The 23,203-nt window shown below is 34.7% G+C and overlaps 1 protein-coding gene across 1 annotated transcript; it reads left to right on the top strand.

Moving 5' to 3' along the window:
- Window positions 1–104: 104 nt before the first annotated feature.
- Window positions 105–19,197, top strand: LOC110730902 (E3 ubiquitin-protein ligase PRT6-like). Its single transcript, XM_021910727.1, is given in 20 exon segments — window positions 105–430; window positions 2,628–3,722; window positions 4,888–5,910; window positions 5,912–5,964; window positions 6,157–6,297; window positions 6,506–6,749; window positions 6,843–7,583; window positions 8,200–8,385; window positions 10,579–11,219; window positions 12,998–13,052; window positions 13,127–13,769; window positions 16,216–16,424; window positions 16,510–17,042; window positions 17,328–17,432; window positions 17,541–17,607; window positions 17,741–17,818; window positions 18,084–18,152; window positions 18,284–18,384; window positions 18,476–18,604; window positions 18,941–19,197. Coding segments are annotated over 18 exon segments (6,012 nt in total). The 5' UTR covers window positions 105–376; the 3' UTR covers window positions 18,359–18,384; window positions 18,476–18,604; window positions 18,941–19,197.
- The last annotated feature ends 4,006 nt before the right edge of the window (window positions 19,198–23,203 follow it).

Below are 23,203 nucleotides of genomic sequence, written 5' to 3'. Positions count from 1 at the left end.
TGCTGATTTATATTTATTTATTTATTTATTTATTTGACAAATGTTAAAGAAAGAAAAATGAGTACAAAAGTCTTCTCCCCGCCAAATAAACATTCCAACTCTCATACCATCTTTTAATTTATAGTCTCCCTCACTAGTCATTACAGCCATTCGCAAATCGCAAGCATAAATTATCATCACCAAAATTATTGTTCATCATCTTCGTCGTCAACTCTTATACTTGAGGTATTGTCATTTCAATCTGTGTTCAATTCTACTGCGATTATCATCGGAATCGGCGAGGTTGAACTTGCTATCATTTAATTGCGTTTGATGATCAACTGACGCCGGAATATTTTCGATTCAGGAACTTTGAATTGGCTGTGCAATTATTAAAATGGACATCGGTTCGCCGTCATCAACTCTCTCTCCTCGTCATCGTATCATTCAGGTCTTCTTCTCTTTGTCTTTGTCTTTTTATTTTTGTATTTTGGGTAGAGAGATAGTCGCAAAGGATAAATGATGTAGACGGGATTTGATCTTAGGTTTTCCGAGATTTTAATTAACTAAGATATTTAACATCCCTTGATTAACCTTTCAATTTCTATGAGTAACAAATTAACAATTAGTAACAATTATATCTGTAAATTTTGTAACAAATTCAAAATCTTTGTTTTTTGGATTTTGATTAGTAGGTTTTTTGGGTATGCAAGTGTTGCTGAATAAACTTAATCAAAGTAGATTGTCATAATTTGTCAACGATTGCAAAGTTTGATTTTATGGCTGGTATTAAAGCAAAAAGTGTTTATTTTAAACAATTTGTGGTAATTATTAGAATGTCTACACAAATTATGGTGGTTTTTGTTCACACTACAGTACTACACCCTAATTATATACTTCCTCCGTTTTTATTTAGTTGCAACACACCCCTTGGCACGCATGTTAAGGAAGGTATTAGACTAGGTTAACGGATAAATTAATTTACAAAATTTTAACACCTATAAGAACTTAAGAAGAACGGGATAAGTTGCTACTGTTTAAAATTCATAGCTTAATTCATTCGTTTACCTAGTTTAATCACCTCATCGATAAGCGTGATAAAAAGTGTGTTGCAAGTATAAAAAAACTGAGGAAGTATGACCCTAATAATGTAGTCGACATCATGGTTATGCAGGCATTACATGCGTCATAGATAGTGTCGTGGGAGTAAGCTTATGGCGGGTTAGACGCTCACCTTGCAATGGATTCTTATGGATTCTTAACACTTCATTTTTAATAACAACAACAATAAAGCCTTAGTCCCAAAATGATTTAGGGTTGACTAACATGAATCATCATAAGAAATAGTTTGAAAAAAGGTGAGTAAAGTAAGTAAAGAAAGAGCATTTAAGAAAAATTAAGGGAATTTTAAAAGGGAATCAAGAATTAAATTCAAGAAAGTTTTAAAAGAGTGGTTAAAATGTTCAAGTTAAAACATAAAGGTTTGAGAAAACTTAAGCAAAGAAAAACAATACTATTCATAAAGCATTGGTGCGCTAAAAATAAAATTTACAACAAAAATAAATTTTAAAGTATATATGTAATCACGATGCGTCGTTCACGTGAATTTTCTCCCTCCACACCACCCTATCCAACATCATATTTTCTTCAATCCCCAAAGCACTCATGTCGCCTTGCAATTTGGCACTTCATTTTCAGCAAAAAAAAAAATGCTATAATTTCATATTACACTCAAGCTTGAGACATGTAGTCATGTCCTGCATGAGTAGTCAAGCCTGAGTAGAACTAGATGCCAAAGCTCAAATGAGCAACTTAGAAGTGGATGGGGGCTTGGAGACATTAGGGAGGCATTGTAAGTTGTGGGTTATAAATTATGTTCTTATGTTAAATGATATTTATAGAGCCATGAAGCTTGAATATAAAAAGTGATATCATAGGTATGGGAATTCTTATTAGAAGTCTATGCAATATTTTCAGTTATGCTATCAACAATGATGTTCGGAAATCCTTCATAAATGATTTCCATTATCAGTTGAATAAATATGAGTTGTGCATTTTAGTGGAGAGTTGTTTTTAAGAAGTTTTATCAATGAAGATCCTTTTAATATTAAGTAATCTTTATTGTATGTGTACAATTGTCTTTCATACACGTGTTGGAAATATTTAGGCCTCTTTATAGGCTGTAGATTTGAAGTATATGATTGTATACACATCTGCTTGTATCATTGTCTAAAATGATTTACATTCTGTATTGGGTAGAATTCGCATGGTTGCATCAAAAACAGATAAGAAAATGTTTCCTTAAAATGCTATATTTAAAAGCAGAAAACAATAACCTGGATGCGTGGGATTTTGGGATCTATGGAGAAACCAAGGAAACATGCACAGTGTGCCAAGGATTTTGTGCATGTCTTCTGTGGCATGTGCATGTCTATGTGTATGCATATTGCTTTGACAGTGATTCTCTCTCTCAAAAAAAAAAAAAAGTCAAAACAAGAACATTTAGAAACGGAGGGAGTAGTATATTTTATGTTGAATGATGACATGCACACAATGGCCCACACACAATTGACAACCGCTTATGTAGTATGTACGTACAATTATCTTGGCATTATATTTTGCTAAATGGTGATTGTCTTCTTTGGCAGGGACTATCCATGATTGGTGTTCCCGAGGAGTACCTAAGAGATCTCCAGCCTGGTTTGGTGTGCTTTATTAAAAACAACAAACCCTTGTTGTCTGAAATAGTCTCAGCCATTATACCTACAGACCTAGGCACTGCAGGGAATGCAGGGGTTGTTTGTGAAAGGAAATTTGGGTCTAAGAAAGCATTGGACCATCTGAACTTGAAAGATCTCTATCGTGAAAGTATGTGTTGGTTAAAGTGGTTGATGTTTGAGCGCGAACCAAATATCGCTTTGAATAACCTGGCTAGTTTAAATGTTGGTCAGCGTGGTGTGTGTGGTGTTATTTGGAGGGAAAATGATTTAGCATTTCGCTGTAATACCTGTGGACATGACCCAGCTTGTGCAATATGTCTTCCTTGTTTCCAGAAAGGAAATCACGAGAATCATGACTTTTTTACCACAACTCCTGGTGCGGGATGCTGTGATTGTGGCGATGAGTCTGCCTGGAAACGAGAGGGCTTTTGTTCAGAGCACAAAGGCGCAGAACAAATACAGCCTCTTCCAGATGAGATAGCCTGTTCAGTGGAACCAGTATTGGATCTGCTTCTCAAGTTCTGGAAAGACAACATGTTAAGAAGAGAGTCAACCAATAAACATGGTACTGAGCTGCGAAAAGTTGTTAATGAGCTTTCCTACAGTGTGGTGGAGATGCTTCTGGACTTCTGCAATCACAGTGAAAGTTTGCTGAGTTTTGTTTCTAAGAGGTTGATTCACACAGTTGATTTACTGAAATTGTTGGTAAGATCTGAGAGGTTCTTAAGTCCTGATGTCACAAAGAAGTTGCATGAGTTGCTACTGAAGCTTCTGTGTGAACCTATATTTAAGCATGATTTTGCGGAAGTATTCACAGCGTATTACCCTGTTACTGTTTCTGAGCTTCTTAAGACATCTAGCTATGATTTTCATAATTCTCTAGTGATGAAGTTTTCTGTGCACATTTTTACTGTGCCAACACTGGCCCCACATCTTGTAAAGGAGCGTAATCTCTTGGTTGTGCTGTTAAGATGTCTGGGGAAGATTCTCTTTTCTTGTTGCGGAAATGATGGCCGTATTCAGGTAATATTATTTATTTATTTTTAATTATTATTAGTTCTGTTTATTTGTTGTGAGCTTGTATTTACGCTTATGTAATATGAGCCTTGGTTATAAAGTGTAATGTAATGGACTTGCTCACAATATCATGTATTACTTAGGTTTGATCTCTGATGTATTGTGGGATGGCACATTGGGACTATGGGAGGGGGGTTAAGTGATGATATGTTTTGAGAGCTATGTCTTTCTATTTAAAGCAAGATCACAAGTGCTTTTGTGAGAGTTGTTGTGGTAACTTATGTCATTTTGTTTCTCAATTTTCTATAGTGTTTCTGTACAAAGGCGAGGGCAAGTATGCTGATGATTTATGTGATACTCTCTCTGTTTTAATATAAGTGCTACACTTCGTCTAGCATGGAATTTAGGTGGCTGAGTTAAATTTGTTAAAATATTGTGTGAGTGGGGTTTGTGTGGAAATTATAAATTACGGAGAGTGGTTTCATATTTTATTCTATAGGTAAAGATGTGAGAGGAAATAATATAAGAAGAAATGTGAGTGTGGACCATGGGAGGAAAGGTATTATTCACTTCACTTGAAATTTCACTTATCTTATTTTATAGCCCTAAACTTCTCTTTTTTGAACTTATTAGCCCTTATCTTATTTCAACTTATTAGCCATTTTCTTATCTGATCTTATGTTACCTTATATTATTTGACCTTTTTTTTTTTTTAATATTCGAACCTTGTTGACTTTATTGGACCTTATTATAAGGTCTTGTTAGACTCTATTGGAACTTATTAACCCTATCTTATCTTTTGTGAACTTATCAACCCTTGTTTAATCTTATATGAATGCGCCCTTATATGAACTTATTGTATCTTAAATAATAAGTTGAGGAGAGTAGAGCCTAATGGAGGATTTGCTCTTTAAAAATAATGGCCGTTTTTGGAAATTGTTGCTCTTAAATGACGAAGGGATTAGAGTATTTGATATGACTTTGTTATCTATATATTCCATTTTTTTTCAAATGATTCTTTCCTGATATCAGGCTCGTACTCTAGATTTAATTTGTTTCATTTTTCTTATCATCTTCGAAGAATGTTACCAATTTTTATTTAAATAAATTACTATTGGTAGGGAATTCCATATCTTATGCCTTAATATGCTGTTTGGAAATTATTATGCAGTTTAGCATGTGGCCAGGTGTACACAATCTATGTATCCGTGTCATGACAGACATTAATCATGTTCTAAGCCATTCTGATCTACTAAAGTATGTGACTCATGAACGATTCGACACTGTCAAAGATTGGTTGCAAATTATGTCTTTAGTGCAAGGCATGAATCCTCAACAACGAGAAAGAACCAACTTTAGAGAAGATGTAAATGCTGAGCTACCTTTTAACATGTGCAGTTATATTGCCAAAATTCATTTTCTTTTAGTAAAGGGTAGTTTCTCTGGTTCTGACCATGGTAGTGAAGAGATGGATGAGGCTTCTTCTGAGAGAGTGAAAAAAGACACTGATGACGGATATAGTAAAAAACTAGCTGAAGTTGGAAGGCTTTCTGGTGAAGCTTCATCACAGAAGTTGGACGCAAATCAAGATTTTGAAGTTTTGCCTTCTGTCTTACAGTTGGCTTTTGAGACAACAAAGGCTATAGACTGTTGGTTGGCAGAGAGTAATCTTGTTTCTCATGTCACTAGCGACATTTCATATTGCATATCCGCATTCAAGGAGGCCTCATTTAATGTCAAAAAGGGGGTGTACACTTCAGGCTCATCTGATGTCTCCTCAGGGAGTACACTTCAGACACTGACACATGACTGCCCAGTTAATACTGGGGATGTGGATAAGGATGTGAATTTCTTGGAATCAGAAACATCTGTTGATAAAGATGCCTTGTCTTTGTTGAGTTTATCTGTTTGGCCAGATATTGACTACGATATAAGCTCACAGGGGATATCATTACATATGCCCTTTCATGGATTGCTGTCTTTAATTTTGAAGCAGGCTCTTAGGCACTATTATGGAGACTTTGTACTGACAAATAAGGATGACTTCACATATCTGAATCCTTTATCCGACCACCTTGATTTTTTTCAAAAAGTACTTAGAGGCTGCCATCCATACGGATTTTCTTCATTCATGATGGAGCATCCTCTTCAAAGCAGGGTATTTTGTTCCCAGGTTCGTGCTGGGATGTGGCGGAAAAAATGGCGATTCTGCTATATTAATGTATCATCGATATCACTCTATTCGCTGGTATGTAGAAATAGTTTGTAAATCTGAATATGTCTATCCATTTATTTATCGCTATGCATCAATCTATAAATTGTGCTTGTTTGCAAGTACAACGGGATGTGGCTGTGATTGTATGCATATGGGTGCATATCAAGGTATTGTTCATTAATGCCACTTGCTCATTTAGTTTTTAAACTTTTTTCTTTTTTGCAGGTCTAATCAAGAGTCGGAGCTTGATCTATTTTTGCTGCAGCTATGTGCTGCTTTTGCTCCAGCTGACCTATATGTAACAAGAATCTTAGAACGTTTTCAATTGTCCAATTACCTTGCTTTGGATCTCAAGCATGTTAGTGAGTATGTCATCTCTTTGAACTTCATAGCTAACACTTGTTGATTTATTTCCTGAAGCTCTCCTTATGAAATGTCAATGAACTTGCCTTTGTCTTCTAATTCTATTTTGATTTTTTATTTTTGTGCTGAACTTGGGCTTTATGGCTTAGTAATGATGCTTATTGTCTCCTTTTCTATCAAATTGGTTTACTTGTTACTGCCATATCTGCAGGTATGAATCTGTTTTAATGCAAGAAATGCTCACTCTAATAATACAGATAGTCAAAGAGAGGCAATTGTGTGGACTAACAACATCTCAGAGTCTGCAAAGAGAACTGATCTGCAAGCTTGCAGCAGGTGATGCTACACATAGTGAGCTTGTCAAGGGTCTACCTAAGGAACTATGTAAACTGGATCTGCTACAGGAGGTCTTAGATAAAATTGCTTCATACTCCAGTCCATCAGGATTAAATCAGGTTTTCCTTTTATCTTCCTGTTCTTTTCTCCTTTCTTTTCCATTCTGTGTCTGGAGCATTCATGCATTCTGTCTCATAATTTCTGTACTTCAGGGGAAGTACTCTCTACGAATGCCATATTGGAAAGAACTGGATCTGTATCATCCATATTGGAAACCGAGAGACTTGCAGGTTGCTGAAGAAAGATACTCTCGATTTTGTGGGGTTTCTGCCCTGAGTACTCAATTGCCAAAGTGGACAAACGTCTATCATCCATTAATTGGAATAGCTAGAGTAGCTACTTGCAAGACTACCCTCCAGGTTATTCGGGCTGTCCTCTATTATGCTGTCTTTACGGATAGATCAGCAAAATCCTCTGTCGTTAAAGAAAACAGATCAGCAGAATCACGTGCTCCCGATGGGGTACTTATAACTGCGCTGCACTTGCTTTCGCTAGCTTTAGATATTTGCTCTTTACAGAAAAAATCTGGCCATATATCTACTCATGATGGGGATTGCTTTCCGTTGCTGTTTGTTGCAACAGAGGAAATTGAAGTGGGGTTGCATGATGAATCTGGTTGCCCGAGCTTACTATTACTTCTGGTCATGTTGATGAGGATGCACAGGAAAGATAACATGGTCAGCTCAACGGAAGCAGGGAACTTCAATATTTCTTCCTTTGTAGAAATTCTTCTGAAAAAGTTTGCTGAATTAGACTCAAAATGCATGGTGAAACTGCAGCAGTTTGCTCCTGAAATTGTTAATTACAGAACTGATGATATAGTGGATTTAAGTTCAGCTTCCGATACAAAGAAGCGGAAGATGAAAGCCAGGGAAAGACAAGCTGCCATTTTGGTAAGACACCGAGGCTATACTACGCATAAAAAACCTGATTACTGACATTAAGGCTTGAAAGAGTGCAGGAGGACAGAAGTCAGCTAGTCAATGATAGGATTTGTACCTCAATTGAATAGTTAAATATTTTATTTATGTTTTCATTTAATACAATTTTCTATAAGCTGCCCTTGGATGTGGCTATATAACTTTTAAGAATGGGCACTTGTGATGAACTGAGCTCGGTCACCCAGCAAAATCAATGTAACAGCAAGAATTTCTGATTTTAACTAGCAAATTAATAATGATGAAAGCTTAAGATTGATTGATAATGGTGAAAGGGTTACAAAGATAGGTTAATAGCTTAAGGCTATCAATCTTCAAAAGTGAGTTTAGCTCACAACTCTCCACAATGGCTTTAGGCCATAACTCTCCCTAGGTTTCCTTAATCAATTTTTGTCTACCACTTCCTTTCCCCCTCTCCTATTTATACTAAAGCTAAGACTATTAACCTAATGATACTAAACTTCCCAAAGTGCCCCTCCTAAAGCTAGTCTATTACAGCACTTTCTTGACATATTTGGCTTTAGTGTTGTGATAATTGTTTATGATATGATTTTTTTCTTGCATTGTACAGGCAAAAATGAAAGTTGAGCAATCTAAATTTCTAGCAAACTTGACGGGTTCAGCTGATACTGAGTCTGATCATTCTGGCTTTGGGAATGTGAAACATGCTTCTAATGTACTGCAAGAGACACAAGTTTGTTGTCTTTGCCATGATTCCAATTCTGCAAACCCAGTATCTTTCCTTATTTTACTTCAGGTATGCCAATTTCATTCTTCGTTCCTAGTTTTAGCGTAATACGCGTATTTTTTTCTCCATTTTATTGCCCTTTCTTTTTCGGGAATTTTTTTTCCTTCCATTTTTAAGATAGGCGAAGGCATTAAGGCAAAGAAAAGAATGGATGAAAAGCCCTGCATGAATTATCTTTCTCTTTTGGCTTCTTGCCAATTTGGGGTGGTGTTGGCCTAGTGGGATTGGTTTAGCTTTTTTTGAAATTTCCTTTTGTCTGAAATGGAAAATAGAGAGTTGCCCGCTTTGACTTCTCAAAGAGTCAAAGTATTATGGCCAGCCTGCACGTCAATTATACAACAATGCTTGGGCATATCAAGAGTGGTTTTTTTTCCTCCTGTGGGATGGGATAATTTAAACAGAATACATCCTTCTGAAGATATTGATATCAAACTCTTTCTAGTGGGACTCTCTTGTTTTTACAGAAGCTCCATTTCTAATGTAACCTCAAAGAATACATCTTATTAGAAATTTTTATCCTATCAACAATGCATTCTATTGGATTATCAGCTCTTTAAAACTAATTCTTGATCCTGCCAGGAAATATTGTATTTGCGGTTGTAGGCTGTAGTTTTGGATGGAACATTCTATATGACGGTTATTACAACATAATTCTTTTATGGGTTGGAATGTGAGGCATTTAGGAAGGATTAAGTTTAGAAGATGGGTGTAGCATGATTATGCTTGACGAGATGGATGTTGTGATATCATCATAGAATTTGTAATTAGGATATTCAGTAAGGTTGGAGCTGTATGTATTAAGGATAAAATAAGGGAGTACCAATTACATTGGATTGGGCATGCACAACAGAGGCCAGTAGATGCTCCAGAAAGGAAATAAGAGATGTCAATCAATCAAACAAAGCCTTAATCCCATATTTGGAGTCGGCTACATGAACCAAATTTGATTATTAAGTGTAATCATTGACAAAGATCCTCCTCCTTCATCCCTTACGATCCAATGCCTCATCCTCATGCAAATTCATATACTTCATATGCTTCCTAACTCCAAGTTCCAACCAAGTCATTTTCAATCTCCCTCTCCCTCGTTTAACCCCTCTATGATCCCACTCTTCGTACCGATGCACCCTCAGGTTTCCGTCTTGCATGCCCAAACCAACGCAGACGATTTTCCCTTGGTTTGTCTGCAATGCCTGCCACACCTACCTTCTTGCAAATAACCTCATTTCTGATTCTATCTCTTATAGTGTTTCCGTACATCCACCTTAACATCCGCATTTCCGTAACCTCCATCTTTTTAACGTGATCCTTCTTAGAAGCCCAACATTCAGTACTATAGAGCAACACTGGTTTTATGGTAGTCCTGTAGAATTTTCCCTTCAACTATAAGGGAATGCTTCGGTCACATAAAACCCCCATGGCCGCTCTCCACTTAAGCCACCCCGACTTAATCCTGTGGGCCATGTCTTGATCAGATTTTAGAAGAAGCCAAGGGAGGCCGAAGATGACATGGAGGGATTTGAAAACAATATGAATTATATTGGATTTGCAAAAGCATTTAATACTAGATAATAGCCAGTAAGGTAGAAAAGATAAATCTGTGGGTGACCAAAAGAAATTAATTCTTGATCCTTGCAGCCGACCCCATCCTTTTAGAATTAAGGCTTTGTGATTGTTATTGCAGCTTGAACCTTGTCATTTCTGAATATATAGGTCAGTTCATCCCCTATGACCCGATTTAGTTTACCTATCTGGTCCACATTTTGTGCTTTAAGAGGCGGAATCACAAACCAACAAAATACCAATAACTGCATTTTGCTGTGTGATTCTAAATCTTTTTTCTAGCTCTAGAGGAGGAATTCTAAATTATCTTTATGCCACTTAATTTTAAACACTAAAGAGTCCTTATAAGGAGCATCCTTAGAAACCCACTGGTTTCAAAGCTTTCTAGCATCTCTCAATAGACCAGCTTTTTTATCAGCTTTATCAATTCGCTTTCAAATCCAAGAATGGAGTTTTTTTTTTTTTTTTTTTTATATATATATATTCATTTATTAAGTTTTGCTACTGTGGTAACTATTATTAAGACAACCACATCAAGGTTGTTTTGTTGGCTAATAGATATTGTCTACAGTAATCTTCTGAATATTGCTTATAACACTAATTTATTTATTGTTCTTATTCGTTTTGAAAAATAAACAGAAATCTAGGATTGTAAACTTTGTTGACAGAGGTTATTCTGCATGGGACCAAGGCTGGCATTCTGATGGGTTGGAGAGCTCTGTAAAAGCATGTATGGAAAAGGATCCTCTTGCTAGTAGTGGTTCTAATGCTATCTCTGTGGAGAGTTTACCATCATCTGAGTTGTTGCCATTAGTTGAAGGTGCAATAGATGAGTTTGCTGCACAGGCTCACCCTGAAGAACTTAATAATTTTGTAGTTTTTTGTAAGTCTAAGTTTCCCGAGCTTCAAAAAACAAAAAATCCTGGAAAACTTGCTGAGATGAGGAATAAGACTGCATGCTCCCTTGAGTCTTTAGAGCAAGATCTGTTTTTATCTATTTACAAAGAGATTAGTTGTAATGACAACTCTGGTTTTACGAGCGATGGTGAAAGAATCTCTACTGCAGAAGATACTACAAAATCATCAAACCAGGTCTCTCTGTTGCTTGGAAAATACATAGCTGCTCTCACCAAACAGTATAAGGATACTTCACAAAACAACAACATATTTCCTTCTTATGATGGGTTTGGCCCCTTAAATTGTGATGGGATTCATATTTCCTCTTGTGGCCATGCAGTTCATCAGGGATGTCTTGATCGTTATTTGTCATCAAATGAAAGGTGAGTTTTGCTAGGTGATTCAATTTACTGTGACTTCTACTCTGGGTGCCAGATATTTGACAAAATTCTACTTTGGTACCATTGGTTTTGGTATTCTCACTTTGGGTACCTTAGATAAACAAAAGATAGTAATTTAGTAATAATTAGTGTTCATTAAGATTAGTTTCACTCAGTAAAAAATCAGCTTAGCTAATAAAAATGACTTTAGCTGAATAAATATGAGGTGAAGATAATAAAGCTTATCAAGGACTAACTGGAGAAAAAAAAAAGTGCACAATAGTTCACTTGCTTTAGCTGTTTCAGATTTTTTTTTTTTTTTTTCTTTAAACGTGTTTTAATAAAGATTTTTTGATGAAATAATTCTGATTCTCTTGTGTTTTGATTGTTTTTGAGTTCATATATACTACGTTATCATTTATCAGAAATATAAACTACATTGGGGTGAGTTGTCTGGATAAAAAAAAAAAACCATTTTGTAAACCTTAGGTGTCCACAGTGAGAAAACCCAGGTGCCCATAGTTGTATTTTGCCAAACCCTGGGCACCTATGAACTTTCTTTTCCCTTTTTCTTTGAAAACTCTTTTTCCTCTTTTTATCTGTTTATTTTCCTTGGTTTCATTTCACTTATTACTGCTGAAGTTATGCAAAAGTTGTTTGCTGTGGACTTTGCTTCTTCAATTGTTGGAAACTTGGAATTCTGAATGTAGAACGAATCATAAACAATGATGTGTGCAAGCACAACAGAACGATGGCACTAATCTTACGGGTGTGTATTATTATTGTACTTATGCATGCATTCAGAATGGGCTGGCAGTAAAGCTGGTGACATGGGACATTCTCTTAAAATTCAGTAGTATGAGAATACTAATCTTACCAGAGTTACCACACTTGATAAAATTGATACAAATATATATGTTCAAGATGTAAAATCAATTTATCAATATATAGACTTCATTCTCTTCACCTTTAATAAACTTGTTCATGGAGAATAAATTTCATACTAGTGAAAATGATCAAATAAGGCCTAGCTAAGTTCACAACTACAAAAGGTTCTGATAAGTTCACAAGCTCATAGTCAAATTGAGATCAACAGAAAGTAATGTTATTGTGAGGAGAAAACGGGACACAGCAGGCCCAATTAGTGCTTTCAGTATAGTGGTGGCTATCAGCAATTGACCAATTGTGATTTGTAATGGAATGAATGGGTTGAACCATCGTTCTTTCTAAGCTATACTTCCTCTGTTTTTGTATACATGCAACACACCTTTTATCACGCTTTTCAAGAAGCTGATTAAACTAGGTAAACGAATGAATTAAGCTATGAATTTTAAACCGTAGCAACTTATCCCTTTCTTCTTATTTATAGGTGGTAAAATTTTGTAAATTAATTTATCCTTTTACGTAGTTTAATATCTTCCTTAAAATGTGTGCCAAAGGGGTGTGCTGCAACTAAATAAAAACGGAGGAAGTATAATTTTGGTTATCATGCAGGCGATGACAGATTCAACTTAGCGTGCTAGTTTGAAGGAGTAAAAAAAATGAAAAATTAACATAAACAGCTGCCCTACCTGTACATTTAAGTTAAATACTAATGCCTCTTCGTAGTTCACCTTTTTTTTATTTATTTCAAATGTCCTTTTCATTGCACAATCAAGTGTAATTCTTGAAAATCAGTTGATGAGAGTATGGTATTCTGTTTGGTAATAGCTTTCTTGTCTTGTTATATCTGGTCTTACTCTAGAAGGCGTTCACAGCTATTTTGATGATATAAATTGCAGACTTATCAGCAGACGAATGGTATCTGAAGGCAGACTTATTGATGATTTGGATCAAGTACAGTTCTATAAGATCCTTACTGCTTTTTCTCTCCAAATTTTTGTTATCTTTCACTTATTACTTCTTTACAGGGCAAGTTTCTCTGTCCTGTATGTCGCCGCCTTGCAGATTCTACACTACCTGTTGTACCAGATGATTCTCATAATGTTTGGGAGCAGCCTACAAATTTCAATATCCCTTCAATGCATTCTCTTGGCTCTTTGACTGCATCAAAGCAGGAGTGTGGTTCATTGCGGCTTCAATATGCCTTGTCTATGTTACAAACTGCAGCTTCTACTGTTTCGAGAAGTGATATGCTGAAGGCTTTACCTATGCAGAGAAATACAAGTATCAGCCCTAATCTTGAACCTGTCTTCCAATTGCTAACTGGAATGAGTTTTCCAGGGAAACAAGACGTTTTCTTAAGATCGGGGAGAGCGAGCCCTTCTGTTCTTATGTGGGCCACTCTCAAGCATTCACTTGTATCAACAGAAATTGCATCTCGTTGTGAAAAGAGCTCTCTAAGTGCAAGAAAAGGCCTTAGCTCTTTGGATGATGAATATAGGTCATCTTGTGGGTTTATACTGCCAATGCTGTTAAAAGTCATCCAAAGCACTAGAAGCACACACTTGCCTGATTTGCTTGTAAGGTTTAGAGGCCTTCAACTCTTTTCAGCATCCATTTGCTCTGGCATTAACAACGATAAGTGCCCAGAGGGAGCAATCAGTGGAGAAGGTAAGAGAATTTATTTATTTTTTTAAAAAAAAATTTAGATGTTTATATCCTTTATTAGTATATCCATCACGAAACTGTGTTTTTGACTGAGTGCAATTCCCTTGTCTTTGGGAAAATCTTTTTGATGTCTATGTATATTCCCTCTATATTATTCTTATGTATCCATCTTGAAACAGTGTTTGTAATTGACTGAATTGCTCCTCTTATTGAAAAGAATTAGTGGTGGACGGATGAGAAAATTGTAGTCTAATGCTTTCATGTTAAGTAAGCTTTGTAGTTAAATCTAAGTTAGGCCAAATCAGAAAATAACACCTGTTAAAAGACCGTATTTTGATTTTAACACCTTAACATTTCAAAGTTTTATTATAACACCTACTAAAAAATTAAAATTTTGGTTTTACCACCAGAAAACGGATTCCGTGACGGAAATTTTGCATGGGCCCCACAAATTAGCTTACCCTCCAAATTTCTTCCTATTCATTTCGACTATCACCCAAAATAGGAAAATGGTAGAAAAATTATGAAAAGTGGTCCACCTAAATTATGTATTAATGCTAACTGCCCAAAAAACTGTCTCAATAAATGATTAAATTTAACTCAAATTTAATACTCAAACAACAACAAACAACCCCTCAAAAAATAAACTTGTTCATCATCTCTCTCACTTTCTCTCTCCTCTGCTTGTTCAACGCTCTTTTACAGAGCTGTAGAAATTTGCTCTAAACCAGCTTTATATACTGTTATTTTTCTGGGTTTTTGTTTTCTATTAGCAAAATCGATCGAAAATTCTTCAATTGCAGCAGATCATGCCATGGTAAAACAGTAAATTACCCATTTTGATTCGTGGATTTGGGTTCGCGTGGGTGAGCTAGGTGAGTCGAGAGTTTTGGTTTCGCGGTGTGATGAGTTTGTGTTCGTGGTGGTGGGTTCGTGGTTCTGGGTTCGTGGTGGTGGGTTCTGGATTTGAAGGGTGGGTGTTTCTAGGTGGCGTCGGTGGTGGTGCTAGGTCGTTCTGTTTAACTTTGGTGGTTTTGTGGGTTGGTGGGTGGTGAATCGTGGGTTAGGTGGGTGGTTCGTGGGTGGTGGGTCGTGGATTTAGGTTCGCGTGGGTGAGCTAGGTGAGTCGGGGGTTTTGGTTTCGTGGTGTGATGAGTTCGTGGTTCGTGGTGGTGGGTTCGTGGTGGTGGGTTCTGGATTTGAAGGGTGGGTGTTTCTAGGTGGCGTCGGTGGTGGTGTTGTCGCCGGCGAAGCAAGCAGGTCGCCGACGATCTGGGGATATTGATTACGATTGATTAATCACTGGATTGTGAAATTGATTTTCTAAAATCATAGAAAGCACAAATAAAAGTTAAAAACATCTTACCTCAGAATGTTCAATGGAGGAGAGAGGTCGAAAGCTGATTCAATGGAGGATTCAGAATGCGCTTCAATGGAGGAGAGAGAAATGGAGGGGGAGGGGGGGTGGGGGGAGAGAAGGGGGGTGCAGTCTGTGGAGTGACTCAGTGAAGCAATTTGGGAATGTGGGTGATAGTCGAAATGAATAGGAAGAAATTTGGAGGGTAAGCTAATTTGTGGGGCCCATGCAAAATTTCCGTCACGGAATCCGTTTTCTGGTGGTGAAACCAAAATTTTAATTTTTTAGTAGGTGTTATAATAAAACTTTGAAATGTTAAGGTGTTAAAATCAAAATACGGTCTTTTAACAGGTGTTATTTTCTAATTTGGCCTCTAAGTTATTTTCTTGCAGATATTGAGGTCTCCTAGTTTGAGTTTTATGTCTGTCTTTGCAGTTTTCGCTGCTTTTTGCAGATTTCTTTAACTTTTGCATTTTAGTTCTATTGAGTATTGACGATCTTCAAAAAAAGTTGATTAATATAGTGTATACCTCTACTTTTCCTTGTAAAAGCTGTTTTTTTCCCTTCGGGTGGGAAAATTGGGTTGTGTACAAGTGTATAACATATTATTTAATTTTTGTAATGTGACAATTCACTTGCTTCAGGAAAAAAATGTGTGAATAAATGCTTGGATATATGATTAACTTCCCCATCTATATCTTTTATAGTAATGTATTGCACTTCAACATTCTTTGAGAATCTCCACATACACGCCGTATAATATAATGTTTATTCTATGATGGTGTAGTATGCTCTTCATTTAATAAAGTATATTTGGCTAATTGATGCGTTTATTTTTGGGAGGCACAGTACATGAACAGTACTCATTTACTCAATATGATCAATGGTGCCAATTTATATATATATATATATATATATATATATATATATATATATATATATATATATATATATATGTTGCTAAATTTTAATTTTAGTTTGATAGCAATTCTGTATAAATCTGTAACTTTCGTCATTTTCTCTCATATTGGCTCTTAAATTTGCTGAGCTTATTTCATAAACGTGTTGCATCTGATTAGTTTAACATTTCAGGAAAATTTTTGTGGATATTAAAACATGCAAATGGGGAGATGGCATATCCTGATATGCAATTTTGGGATCAAGCTTCACACCCTGTTCTTATCCATGATCCTTTCTCAACATTGATGTGGGTTCTATTTTGCCTTCCCTCTCCATTCCTGTCAACACAAGACTCTTTCTTATCTCTTGTGCATGTCTTTTATGGTGTCTCTATCATTCAGGTGTGTTAGAATTTCTTAAATATTACTTTATTGGTGCTGCAACTATGTGTTGTTCGTCATCTCTGTATGCTTTAAAACATTTCAGGCTGTATTCACATACTGTTCATACGCACACCGCAACGTGAATGACTTAGGATTCCATGATTGCCTGATTGCTGATATAGCCAAGCTAGCTGAAAAATCTGTCATTACAAAGCAGATTTTCATTTCAAATCATGTCGATCCGTCTTGTCATGTCAAAGATGTGATTGATAATTTAACCTTACCATATCTCCGAAGGTGTCTGTTGTTACAGAAACTTCTCAAGTGTTCTGAAATTTCTCCTTCCCCTTCATGGGTCGATGACTTTGATAAATCAATAGGTACCTCTGATTGCCAGGAGGATGCTGGTATGCTGGGGAATAGGGATGAGACAAAGGAATTACGCAATATTTTTAGAATTCCTCCACTGGATATTGTTCTTAAAGATGGAGGTCTACGTTCTATGATGTTTAAATGGTTTCATCATTTTTCTAAGGACTTTGAGGATCAATGTGTTCACCGTACTCTGTATTCAACTCCAGCTGTTCCATTTCAGCTGATACGTCTTCCTGCTGTTTACCAGGATCTTGTGCAGAGGTTTTTGTTTGCTTTGTCTGAATTTTCTTTTTACTTTTTATTTTTCAAAATTTATTTATTTTTAAACAACAGTGGGTGATTTCAGAATTGATTTTGGTATGCTAATTCTACTCAAAATAGAAATCTCTAGAAGCTAGTTAGCTAGGTTAAGTTCACGCTTTACTGTCATGACTAGGGTGGGCTATTGTCATTGTTGCTGTTAAATTTAACTGAAACAGATTTTTAAGTGTATTGCTTAAATAAAGCTAAAATTCTCTATGAAATGACGCTGCTTGAATACTTCAGGTATATAAAAGTTCCATGTCCAATCTGTGAGACTGTGCAAAATGAACCTGCTTTGTGCCTTTTGTGTGGTAGATTGTGCTCTCCAGCCTGGAATTCTTGCTGCAGGTTAGTTTCGCTTTCCATTCTTGTTGAATCAATAGAGAATAATGATTTTTTTTTTTTTTACTCAAACTGTAAATTTTAATTGACTTCTGATATTATCATTGTATCTAGTGGAAGTGAATGCCAAGCTCATGCAATGTCATGTGGCGCTGGGACTGGGGTGTTCCTTTTAATTAGGGTAAGGATTCCATGACCTGTTGCAGGCGATTATTTTCATTGTTCTCTCTTTTTCTTGGGACTACATGCCTACCTCCTCCACCTTTTTTGTGTAGATTTTCACTTTGCTTTTTCTTTTTAACCCCTGTGAATAGAAAACAACAATTTTACTTCAGCGAAATGTACGCAAAGCTCTTTGGCCTTCGCCTTACCTTGATGCATATGGTGAAGAGGTAACAGTAAAATATCAGAAGATTTCATTATGCAAGTATTTGTTCTGTCAAAGCCCAGTGAAGTATAGCTGATGGTTTCTTTCGGTGAAATACTTTTACTCACTGTATGTCTACACTCTGATTAAGTCAACATGCTCATGTTTCAGTTAATCCATAAGGCGGACTGATAGACTGGTTGTATTGTTATATGTCGAGAAAATTACAAAGTTGATTTAGGTTTCCATCATCTTCATTTCATTTTCCATTACTCGTATTTTATCCGCAGGATGCTAAAATGCGTAGGGGCAAGCCACTGTATCTAAATGAGGAGCGGTATGCTGCTTTGACGTACATGGTGAGGGCTGAAATTTTAACATCATTTTGTTGCTCCATTGTCATATGGGTTTTTATTTTGACAGCCATTGTCATACATTAATACTGCATTTCTATTTTCAAGTTATTGTACACTAACACTTTTTCATTTAGGTGGCTTCTCATGGCCTTGATCAAAGCTCCGAAGTTCTTCGTCAAACAACTATTGGTCCCTACTCCTTGGTTTAATTCTCAGAAAAAGCTCTGGTTGTGTGGTACACTACTATCCTTGTGTATTGTCTTTTAGTAGATTTACCCTACTTCAAAGTCAGATGCATAGTTGTAACCTTCAAGCGAGCATTGCAGATGAGCTGACATGAAAAGCGAGAACGATGTATAGGAGATGAAGACTTCGTTGATTCCCTGTCCACACCTCAAACCCTGATTACAACAAACTTAGTTTTGACCTGCAGCGCCCTTGTAAAACTCAACCATGTAAGCTTCTTCACAAATTGCTTTTGCATAAAGATAGTAGTGTCTTGCAGTTAGGGATTTGGAGCTGTGACTTGATGCCGAATGCTCGAATGTATATGTAGACCAACTAATGTTTGTGAAAATTTTCATATACTATTTTCCTTGTTCTTACCAATTATGCTATGGTAGATCCTACAATCCAGAACATGATAGTATTAAACAAATAATAGTATCATGCTCCCAAAAGAACAAATAGTTCTAAAGTCAAGATCTAATCTGTATCAATGATGTTTTGTTATGCTTTACATACTCTATGAATCTATTTATAAATTTACACTATTTTCTAAAACGTTTCAGGTAAATACTCGTATTTGATTACAACCATTGAAGAAAGGGAAATTCTTGTAAGATATATGCCTGTACGTAATTGTATACGAAGTATGTTATTGGCAAACTTGTAAATAATTGCAAAGTTTTTGTTTTTGTTAAATTGTGATTTTTGATATACCACAAATTGTGATTTTTATGTACAAATTTGATGTTTGGTATAACATTTGATTTGAAACATAAAACATATGGAGTACAAAGTATTAATCCTTATACGTAGTCATTCAATACTTGTCCTCCTCAAAAGCCCCGTCAATGAATATACTAAAACAACCTTTAATGTTTAGCCAACTAACCAAAATATTGCATTAAGGTTATAACCGGTTGTACCTTATATGGTGCAATCAAGGATATATTAGTACTCCGTGATATTTGTTCATTTACATAAAATCTACGCATTGCACAATTTGCTTATTCGCAATTTGCATGAAATGAATGCAATATTTTTTATTTTTTATTTTTGGCTAATTTATACAAAATGAGCAAATTATATTTTCTTGCTCATTATACAAAATGAACAAATCTACCCAACCTCTTCATTTTATGGAGTACCTCCTTCTCTCCTTTTTATACCACAAACTTCTTTTTGCTCACTTGCAGAAAATGAACAAATAACTACGGAGTATTACTCATCGACGTCAAAAGGTTCCTCGTTCATGGGTTACTCTTGCTCACTGGTTGGCTGGTTGAGCACGACGTCGTCATTTATTGTTTTTTTTTTTATTTGTTTTAGCTTTTTGATGAAAGTTGTTGTTTTTGTTTGTTTTCCTTTTATTTGATACTTCGTAGTTCGTTTGTCACAAAAAAATATATATATAAATATAAATAAAAAATATATATATAAATATAAATAAATATAAATGAATAAACCTATTACTCATCGACATGAAATGAGCAAAATTGTCCAACCTTTTTTTTTCTTTTTTTCACTTCCTTTTCCTATAACCAACATCGTTTTTCATTCATTTAAACAAAAATTAGTAAGTAACTAATTTAGTCCCATGCATTGCACGGATTAAGTAGCTATTATTTGTTTAAATAGTTGTCAATTTTATATTCGAAAAAAATCATAATCTCATTAATTAATTTTGAAACTACATTTATTTAGTTTTGGAATATAAGAGGGAAAAAAACAAAAACAAAAAAAAAAAAAAAAAAGATAATGTCAAAAATAGTTTAGGCGGGAAAATTTTTATTAAGAAATTGACATGTATCTCTTAATGATGTCAGCATGTTTTATTTTAGTAATAGTTAATAGATTAATAGATTTTCCCAACCTCCTCTTCTTCTTTTCATCCTCTCCCTTTCTTAATACAAGTACCTTTTTTTATGCACATTTATACAAAATGACCAAAAAATTCCTATTACTTCACTCATTCATACTATTCAAAATAAGCAAAATTACTTGACCTCCTTTTACTTTGAACAAACTCTGAAATACACCTGATAGTAGAGTTACTATGATCATTTTATTAGTTTGAAAAAAAAAAGTCATTATGTTAAAATAATAGTTACTCATTCATACTATTCAAAATAAGCAAAATTACTTGACCTCCTTTTACTTTGAACAAACTCTGAAATACACCTGATAGTAGAGTTACTATGATCGTTTTATTAGTTTGAAAAAAAAAAAAAAAGTCATCATGTTAAAATAATAGTTATTATGTAAAAATAAAAGTGATTGTGTTTTTATAAAGGTCATAAGAGATTAATTTTTTAATGAAAATTTTAAAATACAACTCAATATGAATAATATAGGTCACTAGATTAAAATTAGAGTTATAACGTCATACTTCATCTTTGCAATAATGTTAAAGTCACACAAATTTTATTAAAGGTTATTGTGTTAAAATTAAGGTTACTATATTTAATATTAGGATCACTATATTCAATACAAAGTCAGTTGCGCACGTGTAGAACCTCGGGTCCACAATAATATTATTGTGAATCGGGTCAAAACACAAGTTTTTTTATTTACTCTATTGTCTGCAGCTTTCTAATCCATAAATATTAAGTAATGTTGTTGCTACCAATTCATACACCATTTCAAAAAATATCAAAGTTAAGCGAGTAGAAAATTGCAATGATTAAGTTATACCTAGATTGATTCTGAAAATGATGAAGAAAAGCAGAGAGAAAATAAGTGAGATGATGAAGCAGAAGAGAAGAGAGATTCGAATTTGTTTCGTAATTGAATTTGATTAAGTAAATAATTGTATCTTTGCAATTAATTGTGCCATTGTTGTACAATTTGAAGTTTTAGGAAAATCTCAGATTAACTATTGTTGACATTTATATCTTTTGTTAGGAACTTGTTAATTAGGTTAATCGTAGACTTGTAATGAATTGTCGGTAAAGTTATATATATTTACAGGTGGTATGGTGGATGAATTGCAATACCTATAATGTATAGGGCACTCTGATGAAGAAATTATGTATTTTTAAAAGTTTCTTATTGTTACATTTGCTAGCCTTTTATTAGCTTCTCATGTAACAATGTGTTTGAATTTTATTTTTTACTAGTATCAACTTTGATTATGAATTTATGAATTAGACTAACATGCAAACCATTTTTTTTTTTTTGGCGGGAATAGTAAAAGAAAATTTAATTATGAAATATGTTGTTAAATAATACGAAGTATAAAGTTTTATAATACTCGTATTAACTTTTTAATGCTTATTTTTTTGTAAATATTATGTCAAACTAGTGTATTGACATTGTATGCTAAATTTGAATCACAAATGACCCACAAATTTTATAATGAGTCACCTAACCTACCGTTTAATTATTAAATGATGGATATTCAAGGGGGGTATTCTAAGTTACAAATTAATTATGGCAAATATCCACATCACCAACATTTATTGAGTCGCAATTTTTGTAGTCACCCCATCCTAAGGTTCGACTCTCGTTTTGTACGGAGTTGAATTAATACATGTGTTATGCATATCAACTCCCCTAAAAAGGGTACTCCATAGTAGTTAAAATTAAGTCTTTGTTTGACTAATATAATTTTGTTTGAAATTATTTTGCATGAAATTATTTTATTTTGTTATTGTACTCTGTTTTATTTTATTTGAAATAATTTTCTTCTATTTGAACTTATTTTGTTCTAATTTATTTTAGTAAGTTTTGTGTATAGCCACATTTGCTTATAAGATTAACCCTATTCATTAATATGAGTAAAGGCTTGTTCATATTTACTTATTTTCAGTTCAGTTCAGTTCAGCTCCAATCAGTTCAGTTCAGTTCAGTTTAGTTCAGTTCAGCTCCAATCAGTTCAGTTCAGTTTAGCTCTTAATTTCCCTCTCTCATAAAATATTCATTTCAGCTTAGTTCAGTTTAGTTCAGTTCAGTTCAGCTCCAATCAGTTCTGTTCAGTTTAGCTTCAATCAGTTCAGTTCAGTTCAGCTCAGTAAAATGAACATGCCCTAACTTTAATTATCCATAAGGTTAATTGGTGTAGGAGCATCCGTGAAATATATAGATTATATTGGTATGACCTGATTGGTGATATTTTTGGGCTCCCAACAACTATTTGGATGCTGCTTTAGTCTTGAGTTTACATTTGATGATGGAAGATGGAAACATTGAATATAGTTGGTATTTAGATAAGTAAAACAATTATATAAGATGAGTGTAAACAACTTTTTAGATGCTCCTTTTGTCTTGAGTTTACATTTGATGATGGAAGATGGAATAATAGAAATAAGGGTGAGAAAGAAAGAATTGTACTTAATCAGAAATGCATTTCTCAATTTAATAATTTTAACAGCAATATCTTCTTCACTACATGGAATTAAGGCAATCATTCAAACTACAGATGAAAGTAGAGTTCTAGAGTTATGCAATGATAGGTCATATCCAATTTGATCAGCAAGAATTGAAAAGGTTATAGACAATTGAATTTAAACTTTATAGCAAGCCACCTCAGGATTCGTGCTTTACTATTTAAAGTGTCAACTCTAGACTACAGGAAGATTTTCAATTTTGGGTAAAAGGGGTAGAGCGATCGCTCGATCCCTTTAAGATAGCACTCCATAATTCCATATGTTCAAAAAGTTCTTCGGGCCCTAGCTATTCTACATGGAGAAAGTTTTGCGTTAGACTACACTCACCGTATGTGAGTCCAATATATCTGACATTAATAATCTAATATCTAATATTATTAATCTAATATCTAACATGAGAAATTAATATATGACATTAATAATATAATATCAGACTTTAAT

This window comes from Chenopodium quinoa, unplaced genomic scaffold (assembly GCF_001683475.1).
Source record: "Chenopodium quinoa cultivar QQ74 unplaced genomic scaffold, ASM168347v1, whole genome shotgun sequence".
In the NCBI taxonomy this organism is placed as follows: domain Eukaryota; kingdom Viridiplantae; phylum Streptophyta; class Magnoliopsida; order Caryophyllales; family Amaranthaceae; genus Chenopodium; species Chenopodium quinoa.
The sequence above is the reverse complement of the archived record's forward strand: the minus strand, read 5'-3'. Positions and strand labels throughout refer to the sequence as shown.